Source organism: Trematomus bernacchii, unplaced genomic scaffold (genome assembly GCF_902827165.1).
Source record: "Trematomus bernacchii unplaced genomic scaffold, fTreBer1.1, whole genome shotgun sequence".
Lineage (NCBI taxonomy): Eukaryota > Metazoa > Chordata > Actinopteri > Perciformes > Nototheniidae > Trematomus > Trematomus bernacchii.
In genome coordinates this window covers 643,435-659,307 of record NW_022987792.1, presented here as the reverse complement: position 1 = coordinate 659,307, position 15,873 = coordinate 643,435, and the positions used below count along the sequence as shown (strand labels likewise).

General features: G+C 39.5%; 1 protein-coding gene across 3 annotated transcripts in view; it reads left to right on the top strand.

Annotated features, from left to right (window-relative positions):
* bend5 (BEN domain containing 5) overlaps positions 1–11,548 on the top strand; it is a 20,779-nt gene extending 9,231 nt beyond the window's left edge. For all 3 annotated transcript variants that reach the window (XM_034149717.1, XM_034149720.1, XM_034149718.1), the window contains 3 exons: positions 767–915; positions 8,490–8,703; positions 10,317–11,548. In XM_034149717.1, the coding sequence (XP_034005608.1) occupies positions 767–915; positions 8,490–8,703; positions 10,317–10,513 (560 nt within the window). In that variant the 3' untranslated portion in view covers positions 10,514–11,548. The remainder of the gene's footprint in view (positions 1–766; positions 916–8,489; positions 8,704–10,316) is intronic.
* The last annotated feature ends 4,325 nt before the right edge of the window (positions 11,549–15,873 follow it).

Genomic DNA, 15,873 nt, shown 5'->3' with positions numbered 1-15,873 from the left:
TTTTTATCAGTCAATTTATTGAACATGTGGCGTGTGGCGCAGTGGATAGAGTGTTGGTGTTCGGATCAAGGGAGCACAGGTTCAAACCCCACTGCAGTCAGCATGTCGTTGTGTCCCTGAGACACTTCACCCCAAATTGCTCCTGTGGGGATTGCCCACAGTATTGAGTATGTAAGTCACTTTGGATAAAAGTGTCTAACAAGTGACATGTAATGTAATGTAAAAAAACATGTCAGAAACAAAACAAACAACGATTATAATAATAATTATAACAAAGAGAAGCAAAAAAGAAATACAAATAAATACATTCTCAAATATTCTCTGTCACGTTCAACAGGGGCAAGAAGAAGCTTTAAAAACGTTTCTGGTCCTACCCCCTCGAGTGTAATTTTTATAACAGATTAGGTCATCGTCATCAGCGTCCGTGATGTATTGGATTCATTGTTTTAAACAAATACAAAAATGTGTACAAAACAACCAAAAACAAATAACTTTTACAATAACAAGAAATAACAAGTGTGAGTTCACAGGTCCTGCTCATAATGATAATAATACATGACACTTATATAGCGCTTTTCTAGAAACTCAAGGGCGCTTTGACGGAGAGTAACACACAAACAGAAGAAAGGGGGGGAATGGTCAGAGGTTGAATGCAGTGTTGAACAGGTGGGTTTTGAGTGATGTGGTGAGGGAGGAAGAGTCTCTGATGAAGATGCAGTGCTTGTATCTCCTTTATGATGTTTAATGTTTGTTCATCTCTCTCCAGAGCCTATGCATGACAATGGCACTCAGACAATCAAGGCTGAAGTTGTTGAACCCATTGTTGAGGCGCAGGAGACGTGCCGAGAAGAAGCCAACACCAGCTCCAGCTACTCCCCCTCACCCAGAACAGTGTACACCTGCAACGATGGGAAGGTACGTCTCACTTGGCTGAGGGGCATTCTTTATTTTGCTGGCTTTTCTTGTTTCCCTTAAGCTGTCTGGTCTTGTCCAAAGTTCTGAGCAAAATGAACAAACAAATCCTTTTGAACAAGTCTTTTGACTGTACAATATGTACAGGGTAAGCCTGCTTTTCATAGCAAACAACAAAAGAAGCAAATGGTAATATTTGAGTAGTGTTGACTCATACATGATGACAGATGCATCTAAGATAAGTTTCATGGGGCGGGCAACACTAGCAGTCCACATGCATTACTACAATGGAGAAGCTGATGCTACATCATGCAGAAAATATCACGTTTCAAAAAGTTTAATAGATGTATTAACTAGAGATGTCCCGATCCGATCACGTGATCGGGGATCGGAGCCGATCACGTGATCGGAGCCGATCACGTGATCGGGGATCGGAGCCGATCACGTGATTTTCAAAAGATCGGAATCGGGAGAAAAAAATCGGGGATCGGGATTTTTTTTTTTTTTTTTTTTATAAAATATTTTTATTTTATTTAATGTTACAAAACAAAAATGACCATGTTCACGTCTTAAAGTCATCCTGAGGCCTTAGTTTTGGTTTAAAATTACACAACATCATGTATGTGTTGCTTCTTTTGGGCTTGTTTTCATAGACCTGGTTGCTTATTTCTCTCAAATCTGGCGACAGAGTGGGCGCAGTGTCTAATAGTAGCAGTAAGCCAACGAGAGGCTACGTTCAGCTGGTGACTCGGGAGTCGGGACAGAGAAAATGTCAGGAGTTTGGAAGTATTATAAAATTGAAAGCGAAGGCAGTGTAACAGCCAGATGCAATGTTTGCAAGGCGGAGGTTCCGCGTGGTGGAAAGAACAGAGCTACGTTCAACACTACCAATCTAATACAAACACCAACAACAACACGACGAGTACACAGCGGCCACTCAGGTAACGGCACTGAAACAACCAACACTTTCAGAGACTTTTAAAAGGAAAGAGAAACTGCCCCAGAACAGTGAAAAGGCCCAAAAAAATAACAGCCAAGATAGCTGAATTCATCGCGTTGGATGACCAGCCGTTATCTGTTACCTTTTTTTCTCTTAATGCATTGCATAAAGATCGGATCGGGAAAAATCGGTATCGGCAGATTGTCAAAATCAAATGATCGGAATCGGATCGGGAGCAAAAAAAGGTGATCGGGACATCCCTAGTATTAACTCATATTATTACATGGCTTAGTTGAATACTCGATTCTGATTGGTCAATTCAGAACACGTGACACGTTGTTAATCCAGAACAGACAGACCGCTGTCAAGGATTTATTGACCGTTGTTAAGGACGCTCACATCTGCAGAAAGAAGTTTGGTCGATTTAACTGTATACAGTTTGGCCAAGACAAGAGGGACAAGAAAACAGCGGAGAAGTAACGGGGCAGAAACCCTCCTTTTTACGCAGCGGTCCAGACATAGACATCAAACGGCAAAACATATTCAGTTGCCAGTTACTGTGGCATTCGGGCAGGGATATCTAGATACTTCCCATGCTTTGACATAATGAATTGTGCTACTTTTAAAGCAAGCAACGATGTTTTCAAATCTGTAATCAAAAAGGTCAAAAACGCTATCGAAGCACTTCCTGGCATTGCTACGTAGTTCAAACGGTAACAACGGACTATTTTTCTTAGCGGATGCATGTCATTTTAAATAAATAATAGCCTACTACATTTTCTAAATCTATAAAAGCATGTCAATTAATATTGGGAGTCATATCGTTACTTTGTTGAGAATGTGGCCGTGTAATAAGCGGGTTCAAGATCCCTCTGCTTCGCGTCGGGCTCCTGAACAGCCTGTCGGGTGTTCTTTTCCCCATAATGACCAAGTCGCTGCACATTATCCCTTACGTCGGTCTGTACTTCACCACTTGTCTACTTCCATGTAGTCGAGGTGGTGTTTTCTTCCTTTCTTGTATTTGTTGACATCATTTCTTGAAAACTAAATCACTTACAGAAGAAAAAGGGAATCCCCAGCTCCAATATTCAAACTAGAAACAATGCTGTCGCTCAACAAATGAATCAGATGTTCACTGAAACAGTGATTGTCAGTATTAGTTTGTCAGTCAGTGAAACAGGCCTGAACAATTGTCAATTTAGAAAGACAACAAAAAACTGAATTTTTTTATTTGTCTACTTTTTCTCTTCGTCATATATACTTTTTATCATTTAAATCAATCAGACTTTATTTGTAGGGACCTTCCATACACAAAGATAACAGAAAGTCATTCACAAACCAAAAGCAAAATAAACCCCCTCTCCCAGGTCATAGACAGAGCATACAGTACAACTTTGTGATGAAAGTAAACACTCGATATTGACAGAGGTGAATCAGAATCAGTACCAGGTTTATCACCAGGTGGGTTGACACGTACGAGGAATTTGACTTGGTGTCGTACATACAAGTAAAACAACAATGAAAAACACAGATGGAAAACTATTTGCAGTATTTACATTGAAATAGAATCGAATGAAATTTGTCCAGTAATAAAAAAAAACACAGGATTGAATAAAACTACAATAACCACTTTTTATTTATCTGGTCGAATGTCAAACACATAGGGACCTTCACCCCTAACTCCCCGAATATCCCACCACCCTCTCCCCCGTCGTTCACAAACCAAAAACAATAAACAAAAACAAACACTCCTAACCCCTCTCCCAGGTCATAAACAGAGCATACGACTATTTGATGAATAAAAACACTTTATATGGACAGAAGTAGATAAACACAGGAGTGAATACAACAGGAATAAACCCGTTTATCTGGTCGAATATCAAACTACACATAGTGACTTTCACCCTTAATTCACCGAATATCCCTCCACCCTCTCCCCCTCTCTGTCCTGATTTGACTTCCCTTCCCTCCCTTGTATCCCTCCCCTCTCGTCCGTGGGAAGTGTTTACTGATTTGTAGGAAATGCTGTGTTTCCTCTTACCTCCCATGAACCTGGCAACCTGCCGTCAGTCGATCAGTCCTTTAGCCGGTAAGCAAGGTTGAGAAGATTATTGTTGTTCCTACAAGCTCAGTCAGCATCATCAGTGTTTATTAGCCTGTTAGGGTTCTTTACCCACCCTCATCCTCACCCCTCCTCCCGCTGCAACTCACCCAGCGTCCTGTCTCTGATGATGGGGGGGGGGGTTAGAATTGGTACTACAAGCTCTTGGGCCTGAAGCCACTTCAAGCGTGAAGAACACTTGCAAATTAGAAGTGTCCTACATCAGGGACCCCATATTAATTATTTGCACGAGAGGAATTTAAAGTGAGTGACAGGTTAGCCCCAGTGAGAGAGGAGGGGAGGGGAAGGGAGGGACAACAGAAAGAAGGAGAAGAGATGGAGGGAAGGAGGGAGATAAACGAGAGCAGAGGGAGGATGAAAACAATCTTGTCTAACTTAAGGGCAGTAAAGGGCTTGTCTGCTGGCCCGGAGCCTAAAGCACATTAGCTGCACGGGGAAAAGCCTTTTGGATGCCGGCCTAAAGACTTAACAGTGATAAGAGAGCGGAGAAGAGAAAGTCACATATGCTTCCCCCCCCCCCTCCTCTTGATGCATTAGCTTACCTAGAACAGCAGGGCGGTCGTCTAGATAGGCGGGAAATCGGCTTGACTTACGCAACGTGCGCTGGAAGTGTGTATGGAGCTACAGGAGGTAATCCAGGCCTGAGCTTATTCATGTATCCTGGTTAGTGAAAGTGGTGCTTCTTAGGATTTGTTATTTGGTCTCAATAGGAGCTGCCTTGAGAAACCTATGATCTGGTTTAACATTTAGCTAATCAGAATCAGAATCCGGTTTATTACCAGGTAGGTTGACACGTACGAGGAATTTGACTTGATGTCGTGGTGCATACATAAAAGTAAAAAAATGAATTAAAAAAACACATAGAGAACTATTTGAAGAACCCTATAATGACATTAAAAAAAAATAAGAAAAAATATGTTCCACCTAAATGGAGAATTGGTGACACAAACGTCCCAGATCAAAAGGAGGGTCTTGCCCAGGGACACAACGACATGCTGACTGCAGTGGGACTCAAACTTGCTAACCCCTGATTCGAAGTCCATCATACTATCCACTGAGCCACAGCACATGTGTTTTTGTCCAGTAAAATCTTGTGCTTTCATTTGGTAACAAATTCAGTTTTAGGCTGAGTTATTTTGTTTCCCTCATCGTCACTTGTGGCATACATTTAGTTTAAACATACATTTCCTTTAATGAAATTGCCACCTTTACTTCCAGTCTTATCAACAAACTGTACCACTTTGATTTTGCTGTTAAATGTCATGCCCAAGAAGATGTTGAAGCAACGTCAACGACAGTGGCGACTGGTGGAAAATATTTTAGGTGGGGCTGTGGAAATGGTGATCAAACAATACTAGGGGGGTCCGGGGGGATGCTCCCCCGGTAAAAACTTTTGAGAAAAGACCCCCTAAATGATGACTTCTGGTGATGTTAGAGAGGGGGGGGGAAGGACAATTTGAGGCTTAAAAATATGAGAAGACTGATCAATACCTCCATAACTTCAGTGTGGTTAACTATGAATCTTCCAAAACTTCCAAACACCTTGTCCTGGACATAGTTTCTACAGCATAAACTGTGCAACAGTACAGTAGGCCCACACAAACTGCAGAACACCGGGGCTTTGGGAACACTGATTTTATTCCCATTTAACCTGTTAAGGGGCTTTTTTCCCCTGTTTTTTTTCTCACGAAACTGTGTCTCAGGGCTTCTTAAAATGTAATAAACTATTCATGTGTCCTACTCAGAGGAAACGCATCTAACTGATCATATGAACCATGTTTACCGAAACAATACATTAGTCTCACAAGAAACGTCTAAATGAGCCCTGAGCGAAAAAATGCTAACGCACTCTAGGTATAAATCAATCAATATACTTATCGGATATGCACAAACAACCTTATGCTAACAAGCTGAGATTCCACAGATTCTAGAAATATAAGTATCATCACTGAGCGATCAGAACTCGCGACAGGGGAAGCAAATACAGACATCACACAACGTAGCTTTAGGTAGCAAAACATGGAGATATGCTCACCTTTTGCAGAATAACAATTCTGATCAAAAACGAGAAAAACGCAGCTGAAGGTTAATCCATAGGTTAATCCAATGTGTCTGTCACTTTGAAAAATGATTGATGATCCATAATTCCATTTTTATGTAAAAAACGGAGTTTTCATTAGCTGCTAAATGGTAGCTTCCAGAGTGTATGACAGCTTCCTGTTTTGTCTCCTTGGATACGAGTCCAAACAACTCACAGACTGCACCGGGCGCTCACGAAGGAGCCCTGTGACCATCAGATTTGACGACGCTGATTGGCTGAAATTATGTTTCGGCGGCATAGTTTAAAGATAGCAACAGTTGGCTTCTGCTGCACTTGCTGCCCTCTCGTCTGGGCGCTGTGCATAGCGCCCAGACGAGAGTGAGTAATGATACATGGGCAAGGCCAGGCAGGAAACATGTGACTTATCAGTAACTTTAGACATCGTAACACAATTTTAAACGAGATTTTATTGTAGATTATACATTTTACTGATACCAATTATATAATATTTACCTTGTTTATTAAAAATAAAAATAAAAATAAAAAATATATTTTTTAAATATATTTTTTTTATTTTTTATTTTTTTATTTTTAATGTGGGAAGAGGGGGGGCGGCGCCCCTAGCGCCCCTATGGGCCGGCCGCCACTGGTCAACGAGATGTGTTTATCTGAGTCTAAGCTTTGTTTGTTTGTGTTGTTTTTTAGGAAATTACTAGAGCAATTCGCAATTCGAATTCGAGCAAGTCGAAAACTTCTAAAGGTTTTGTAACAGTTTGGTAATACGCCTTTCACTCTGAACCCTTTTTTATTGAAGAAATAGTTATAGTTATGATGTAAGGCCATTTGTATTCCTTCCATGATAATATAGCAGCCTCTTAATCAAATGCACCCTTTGAAACAGAAAGGAACTTGTTATAAAACCACACGATTGAAACAATAAACTAATCAAATTGAGGGCACTGTTAACACTGAAATTGAACTGAAATGAATATTAAACATCGAGTCATGTATTCAACAGGCACTATACTACCCAGAAGTCTCTCAACAGTTAGGACCTTTGTGAACAAAAGTGGGAAGTGTTTTTTTATTCAGAGCATCCACAACCCTCCGTAATTTAATTTGGATTTAACAGAATAGTTTTGTCATCGAAGCTGTACACAAACAAATCATTTAAAGGATGTCATTGTATCATACAATAACTTGATGTTTGTGCTATCGTGACAGGCGCCTTGGGGAACTTAAATATTGTTTGTTTATTTAAAAAAGGCATTTGTTTTCCCCAGACATATTTCTTAGTCCTGTCTGAATCTTGCATGACGAAGTTTAGACGTGTACGAAGCGTTTGCTAAAATGGTTTGTGACATATTTACAGATAAAGGCATAGAAACTACATTAAAAGTAAGTGATTGTTGCTGACACAGATGTCTTATAGGTACTGTCTGAATCTTGCATGACACTGTGTTGCAGAGTAAAGCAATGTGGGCTGTTGTTTTAAAACTGAAACGGTAAAAGCCAGAAGGCATTAATAATATAATAATAATCTTTATTATTATTATTATTTAAAGGTACAACGATGAAATTGTGCATTAAAAGGCGGATAGTGCAAATTCAACACCCAATCAGGTGACAAGTTAAATTGAGAAAGTGCAGCAGAGAGCAGGAGTTTGCTTCCTAAAAGGCTAAATGTGTTATGAGTTTGTTTTTTTAAAGACTTCCCTGATGTCTGCAGGTATTTTGTTCCATAGCTTTGGGGCAGAGTTAATGAAAGCTGCGTCACCAAACTTCTTTTTATCGCTGTTTCTGGGAACTTCTAATAAACCGTCAGCAGCAGAGGATCGCAGTTTTCTTGATGGCTTGTAGCTTACTGAAGCATTAGACCATTTTGAATCGGCCCTCAGCGAATTCTGAAAGTATAATGAAATACGGCCCACAAATTAAACTTGTGCTTGTCTTGTATTGTACTTCTTAAATATATATGTAAACATATATTACACAGTAGTCTTCATGTGTTAAGAAGCCCACTTTTTAAATGAATTCAGTCAATTACATTTGAAAACATTTCCTAACAAATCTGAGTTGATAAGAAAAAAGCCCAATAACTTATTTGTATAACAAGCGTGAAATATACTCTTCATATTTCCCCTAATTATCAGCAATCTGAAGCTTCTGTTTTAAGGAATGAGCTGCCAACTAAATAAATGAAACCCTCTGGAGAGCTGTGATGTATCTGTTTTGTTTCTTAAAGCATATTCAAGTAATAATTTGATTTTGCTGACTTTTAACTGAACTTATGAGGCGATAAACCTCACCTCGAGTGAGTGGCCCAGCCCTTCGTATATTGTTCTGTATGTGGCCCTCTGTGAAAAGAGTTTGGACACTCCTGCATTAGACCTTTTACATGTTCTGGCTCTATGCAGAAGACACTCACAGCAGAATGTGGTTGCACATGTTTTTAAAGGTGGTGTTCTCTGCAGGTACACCTAGGCGGAGGGATCTGGGTGGAGGAGGAGAAGTGGCACCAGCTGCAGCGCACCCAGGGAGACTCCAAGTTCACAAAGAACCTGGCAGTCATGATCTGGGGGACAGAGACCCTGAAGAACCGCAGCGTCACGGGAGTGGCCACGAAGAAGAAGAAAGACGCGCTGCCCAAACCCCCGCTGTCCCCGAGCAAACTGAAGATCGTCAGAGGTAAGAGACAGGCTTTAGAGATGGCAAAAGTACACACATCCTTTACTCAAGTAGAAGTACAGATACTGGTGTTTGAAAATACTCTGGTGAAAGTAGAAGTACTGACTAAACTTCTTTACTCAAGTAAAAGTAAAGAGGGCTTTGAAATGTACTTCAGTAAAAAGTACCCATAACTAGCAGCTGTTTTAAAGAGTACCTGACCTCCCTTTATATTAATAGAACAATAATGTCATTGTTAGCAAATGAATGTTTCCATGCTGAACAACGGCAACATGACAACGTTTTCATTGGTCCCTCTTCTTTAGAGAAGACCAGGAAATGATGGATACACGGATCGTGTTCAAATCAATAGGCACGCAATGACTCTAAATAATAATGATCACGCCACCAAACACACATTCAAACTAAAGGAACCAGCCTGTTTGGAAAATGTAAGAAGTAGAAAGTACAGGTATTTGTGTTCAACATGTAAGAAGTAGAAAGTACAGGTATTTGGGTTCAACATGTAAGAAGTAGAAAGTACAGGTATTTGTGTTCAACATGTAAGAAGTAGAAAGTACAGGTATTTGTGTTCAACATGTAAGAAGTAGAAAGTACAGGTATTTGGGTTCAAAATGTAAGAAGTAGAAAGTACAGGTATTTGTGTTCAAAATGTAAGAAGTAGAAAGTACAGGTATTTGTGTTCAAAATGTAAGAAGTAGAAAGTACAGGTATTTGGGTTCAAAATGTAAGAAGTAGAAAGTACAGGTATTTGTGTTCAACATGTAAGAAGTAGAAAGTACAGGTATTTGTGTTCAAAATGTAAGAAGTAGAAAGTACAGGTATTTGTGTTCAAAATGTAAGAAGTAGAAAGTACAGGTATTTGTGTTCAACATGTAAGAAGTCAAAGTAAAAAGTTGTCAGAAAAATAAGTAGTGGAGTAAAGTACTGATACCAGAAACATGTACTTAAGTACAGTAACAAAGTATTTGTACTCTCCACTACTTCCCACCTCTGCCTGGCTTTAAACAAAAAAATCAAGACTGAGCAGGAGATCAATCTCTGCTCAGAGGAATTCTTAGCAAGTTGAGACAAGTCGGAAAACTTCAGGAACAGAAACATTATTCCCTTTTTTCAAACCGCCTTAAAGTCATGGAGTTATATTTGTTAGATACTAGTACGGCTGCACAATTTGGGGAAAATAAAGTCATTCTGATTATTTTGACGATATTCTTTGTGATATTAGATGGAAACATTATTTTTTAACAATTAAATTATCATTGAAAAATATATTAAAATGATTAAAATGTTCATTTATCAAATCAGTTCAATTTTTTTAGGAGGATATGAGCCAAATAAGGATTTCTTATTGAGTTTATAGGATACTGAATATGCCTGAATGTCTCTGTAGCACCACGATAATAAATATACAATTATATTTTTATGTGTTTTTAAAACCAAATCTTGATCTACCTGAGAAAAAATGATGATCCTTTCTTTTGTATTGTTTATTTTGGAGTCACAAAGTATGTATATTATATTCTAACTGCACACAACAAATTCACAAAGAAAAAATAACCCACAATGTTTAACCCATGTTTAACTCTCTGTACTCACACTGGCTCCTCCCACAGAGTGTCTCTACGACCGAGTGTCTCAAGAGACGGCCGACAGTGCGGAGATCACGCAACGATTGTCCAAAGTGAACAAATACATTTGCGAAAAGATCATGGACATCAACAAGTCCATCAAGAACGAGGAGCGGCGGGAGTCCAAGCTGCTCATCAGACAGACTGTGAAGATGGAGAGCTTCACCTACGACGGGATGTAGGGATCAGCTGTGCTCGCGCCGCTTTGGGGGATGTTTGTCACACTTTCAGGAGTTATTTTTATTTCACACGTTGGATTAGTTGTTATGAAACGTTAAAAGAAACCCCTTCAAAGCTACCAGCGCCCAGGTTTCAGACAGCTTTACCCCGCAGCGAGAGGTGTGTTGGATCTGAGTGTTTTTATAAGCTTTACAGTGGGACTGGTACCGAGACATGGGTCATTATCGTGTGCATTTGTGTCAAACGGAGAGATTAGATGTAACTGTTAAATTGATTTATTGTTCTGTGTCAGAACATAGCTTTGAGTCCTTTACACTTTTAAAAAGTAAGAGGTTTATTTCCCTGGATATAGTATATGTGATGCTATAAAGATGATGATGCTAGCATGCGTTAGAACTTGTGGATATTTTGGTGACTACTGACGGGATGCTGTTGGTACTCCCTGCATACAATGGGCCATCAGGGTCTTCAATGCACAAGTCTTAATTGAAAACAGCCATATTGTATTTTGCAACGGAGATTCTGTTGCTCTAAGAGATTAATTATAAGTGTGTGCGCCCCTCAGCTGTAGGTCAGTTTATTAAAAAGTCGACTTGCAGAGATTAGATGGATAGTATCAGTCTATATTAGTTTTTTTATGTTTTAGGGTTTTGCAATCAGTGAGGAAGGTTTGGGTGGGATATTGTTGTGTTAATCTCACGAGTCACTTTGAGACGATTTGACTGTTTAATGAGTTGTAGCGGTACAGGCACGCTGATGCCTAGAAAAGGCCTTAAATGGATTTGGCAATCACCGGGGGCTGCTATGCCTCTGGGTTTTCTAGTAAGCTGTGATTGTAAATGTATAGCTGAAGCGACTTAGCTTCACCTGCACTTTGCTGTGAGAATGTGAGAGGTGGCTGGCTACTAGGTACTATTTACTGTGTGATTCACACCGTTAGTTACGTGCTGCCTCCCCTCTTTAGTTAAAGGTCACCTATTGTGCAAAATCCACTTCTTCATGTCTCTTCTACATCAACATGTGTCCCCTCTTCTTCATGTCTCTTCTACATCAACATGTGTCCCCTCTTCTTCATGTCTCTTCTACATCAACATGTGTCCCCTCTTCTTCATGTCTCTTCTACATCAACATGTGTCCCCTCTTCTTCATGTCTCTTCTACATCAACATGTGTCCCCTCTGTGGAAAGAGACTCTGAAAGTTTCAGGAAGAAAGATTCTCTCTTTTTGTCCTGATCCATTTCTATAAAAACCTGAGCTGATCAGATTTTGGCCACTTTATGATGTCATAACGATGTTTTGGCTTGTGTAACCATTAGCCAATCAGCAACCAAGGTAACCCCCCCCCCCCTTATCACCTGAATCTCCTCCTAGGGCACCATTGTGTTCTTTTTAACCAAATCTCTCTCAGAGGGGCGTGGGGAGGGGCTCCTTATTTTCATTTTCTAAAGTAACAGACAGAGAATCAGCACTTTGGAAACAGGGCTGAAACAGAGGGGATTATGGGATGCTGCAATGATCTGGTTGGTGTTTCAGCCAATCAGAGACATGTTTTGTATATATCTTGAGACCTGTATAATAGGGGACCTTTAAAGGAGAGGGGGCACGGTTCAGCTCATTGATGTGGAAGCAGTGTTAGCTGAGGGTAAAGCTGTCTGAAGGACTATCTGAAGGCTTGGTGAACCCCACAATAACCCTTCTCTCTTTTTATAGCCACGCCACTGGGGAACAAAGTTAAGGTCGCTCCAGTGACAGTTTCCGTCAGAACTTTGAAAAATGTCCTCGTATTTTTCTTCTTTCCTCTCTCCACTTGTTTTTATTGTTTGGATCCAAAATGGTTTGTGTGGCGGTCTGCAGGCTGGAACTAAACGCTGCAGATTGAAATCTCAACTGTGACCCATCTGTAGCTAACTGTGAATCTGCTGCAGAGCTGCCCATCAAGCCTTCTCCTCCTCTACTCTACACTCTCCGTTTATTTCCGTCTATCATTTTGTCTGTCTCTGTTTTTTTTTTTTCAAGATCAGCCTTTTTGTTAAGCGACCTTTTTGTTCTGGAGGTATTTCAGTGTACATATTCTATTTTTTAAACATGGGTATTTCAGTTTCTAATCATCTTACATATTACAGTTTTTAAGGTTCTGGTCATGTGTTGGTTTCTCTGATTGATGTTGTTATTCCATGTTACCTGATGTTTATTTTTTATATATATTTTTCCATATGAATTGTTGGCTTTAAGCTTGATGTTGTATCCAAATGTAGTTCGGTAGGAATCTACGAACAAATGAAAAATATATATCTTAGCCAAAGTGATCTCTGTGGCACAAGAGAGACAAAGCTTCCCTTAAACAGAGTCCAATATGTAATTATCCTCATTAATGATCTGCCACAGATAAATGAGAACTGATATGGTTCAACCATTGTACTCAATTGGGATGCAGTAGTTAGATCTTACATTGAATGCACTTTAAACTTTTGGGCAATTTCTCCAATCTTAAAGAAATTCCTTTTTCTAAATATCTCTATAGATAAAGCCCAACAATCATAGTATTATCATAAAGCACCTTAGAGCATTTTGGTTTTATTGTTTTTATGGCAAGATGGGATATATAATTGTGTTCAGATATAACCCCGATATACCAATGCTTCAAAACAAAAAGTAATTCTACGACTTCTTCTCAATATTTACTTACTGGAAGATTTTAAAAACCAGATTTCTACAAGTCAAACTGTGTTGAAACTGGATTTTTTAAAACCCCATCACAGCCTCGTGAACAAAAAATGGCTTTCTTGACAAAATTGGCAAGCTACAGTCAAAGATATTAACCTCTGAAATGTGCAAGCTGACTGGAATATGTGCTTTAACTTAATGTGTGAAGATGCTGGTGTTGCATAGATATGACTTGTATAGAGATAATTGTGTATTTTTTACAAATGAGTGGTGATTGTAAGCCAAAGTATTGAATGCTGAGATCAAGCTAAAGAAGAAGGGGGGGGGGGGGGGGGGTGCTGATGGAGGAATCAGCAACGGTTTGCACAAAAGATGGCCCATGCCAAGGTGATAGCGCCTAGTGAATCTTAAGACACCAAATTGGTGACATTATCTTTTTTTTGTTCCTAAAAAAAACAACCCTTTCTTATTTGTGTTCCCTGTACAAAGCAACATGTGAGGTTGATGTGCGCTTGCGTGTATTTGAAATACATGCGGTTTAAAAGAAAATATTTCTGCTGTGCAAAGCAACCATGCTGAAACTCTGACACGTTGTGTTTGTTGTGTTTGTGTTTGTTTCTTTGTTGTTTGATGCCAAAAGGGGGTGCGGTTTAAAAATAATGCTTTAAGATGGAGCATTAATAGAGCTTTTACATCATCTGAAACTTCTGTTCAAAGGCTGGTTTCCTGGAGCGCGATTTAAGCCCTAATCCTTTAACTAAAACCATCTTTCTTGGATGAAAGCCGTATTGGACGTACTGTGTGTTTTAACCCAGATTTGGCTTAATCTGTGAAGGCAAGGCCAATCTCTATCACTTGCAGAGGAGCAGTTTGTGTTGTAGCAGCGTATTTAGTAACGTACACCAGTACACAACCTGGCAGAGAGTTTAATTGATGATTTAGGCTCTGAGACACGACACACAACACCTTCCAGTACTCTCACTGTCACACTCAAGTAGCGGTAGGATAGGAAACGTAACCTCTCTGGCTCTGTGATCCTCTTCCTGTGCCACCTCTCGTTCCTTACTCTCCTGTCATTTATAACGGACTGGATTTTAAAAACGCACATGTAGTATCGAGATAATCGCGAAATCCTGTCCTCATCTCTTGGCGTTTTGGCTTACTTGTCAAAGCTTCAGAAGCTTTATGTCGCTTTCTAAATCGAGGGGGGGAAAAAGAAACTTCACTGTGTGAGACAAGATAAACGATGTGATTTAGCAGTTTTCACAACTAAGTACACAAAACACATTACCGTCTGAGCCTCAGATACAATGTCAAACTTACTTCAAAAGGAGTAAACACATTGTCAGGCCTATATTTTTCTTAAGGTATCAGTAACTTTGTATACAATCCACAAACCGGTTCTACTTCATCTAACTTCACCGTCCTACCTCATTGTTACTCTGGTGTTTGTTTGTCAGTGACTGTAAAACTTTGTGTGTATATTAAAAAATAAAATAGCTATACCTGGTTACTCTCAACATGTACAGCATATAAAACTTGTAAAACACCTCAGTACACAATATCATTCTTAGGAGAAATCAGTTTTATTACCTGCTTTTAAGATGCTGCTGAAGGGTGTCTGCGTGACGGGTCGTCTCCGAATATATATCTTCGCTCTTTGCTATGTCGTGCAGTTGATCAGTGGTTGTGTTCTGTCTCTGTATTGCATTCTGAGATTTGTACTGGTTGACGGTGCTACCAGCAAACAGTTCAAAATCTGATCTGTCTATCGGACCTCAAATGGTGCTGTTCTTCTATGTTGTTATCCTCATACGGCTATGTTTTATTCAGGTGTGTCAACCGCTACTATCGCCCTCAGCTTATCAAATTCAAAGCCAAAATATTTCGCTAAATGATAACCCTCGCTTTTACTGTATCGACTATATGCTATCCATCCAAATATTGTAGATAGTGAGTATATCCTCAGCTGTGAGTTTCAGAAGTACCTCAGAACTTGCTGATTTCCAATGGATGCATCTGCTTCGAGCACCTGTTGTCTACCAATACTACATTGTTGTATTTTCAATAATATGCATTTTTACTGGTTAGATCAGGTTTCACTATACAGTACATAGGACACATGATTATTAGATTACCGACCAATACATTTCAAAGGATACCACTGTTCACTGGTTGTTTGCCAGGTTGTCATTAAAGGAAATCTCAGTTGCAGTAGAATCAGAAAAACCTCGATCTGTTTGAGTCAATGTGAAGTGTTTTACAGAAACTGGATTCCATTGGTAGTTTGATTAGGGTTAGGGTTGGAAAACAGAAATAATGCACAAACTACAGCCCCGTCTTGTTAAAAAAGTTGTTAAATATGTGTTAAAACATCCTAGAGATCAATGAGAGTCTTCATGGAACATTCATGGAGAGTTTTGGGGAGTTTCAGCATCTTACATTTGGGAATTATTGGTTATTTTTAGTAAACAATTGTATCTTTTTGATTCTTTCTGATGTACAATCAACCATAGTGTTATTTCCAGTGTTAAAAAAAGGAATTGAGTGTTGCAATTAGTCCACGATTGGCTTACTAAATAATACAAAAATGCATTATATTGTATATTTCACCCTGTGCAGTGACACCAATGGAATCCTTTCTGCGCCAAAGTGTTGTCTGGGGTTGCTCTACCTGTCCGTATGTATATATGTGTTC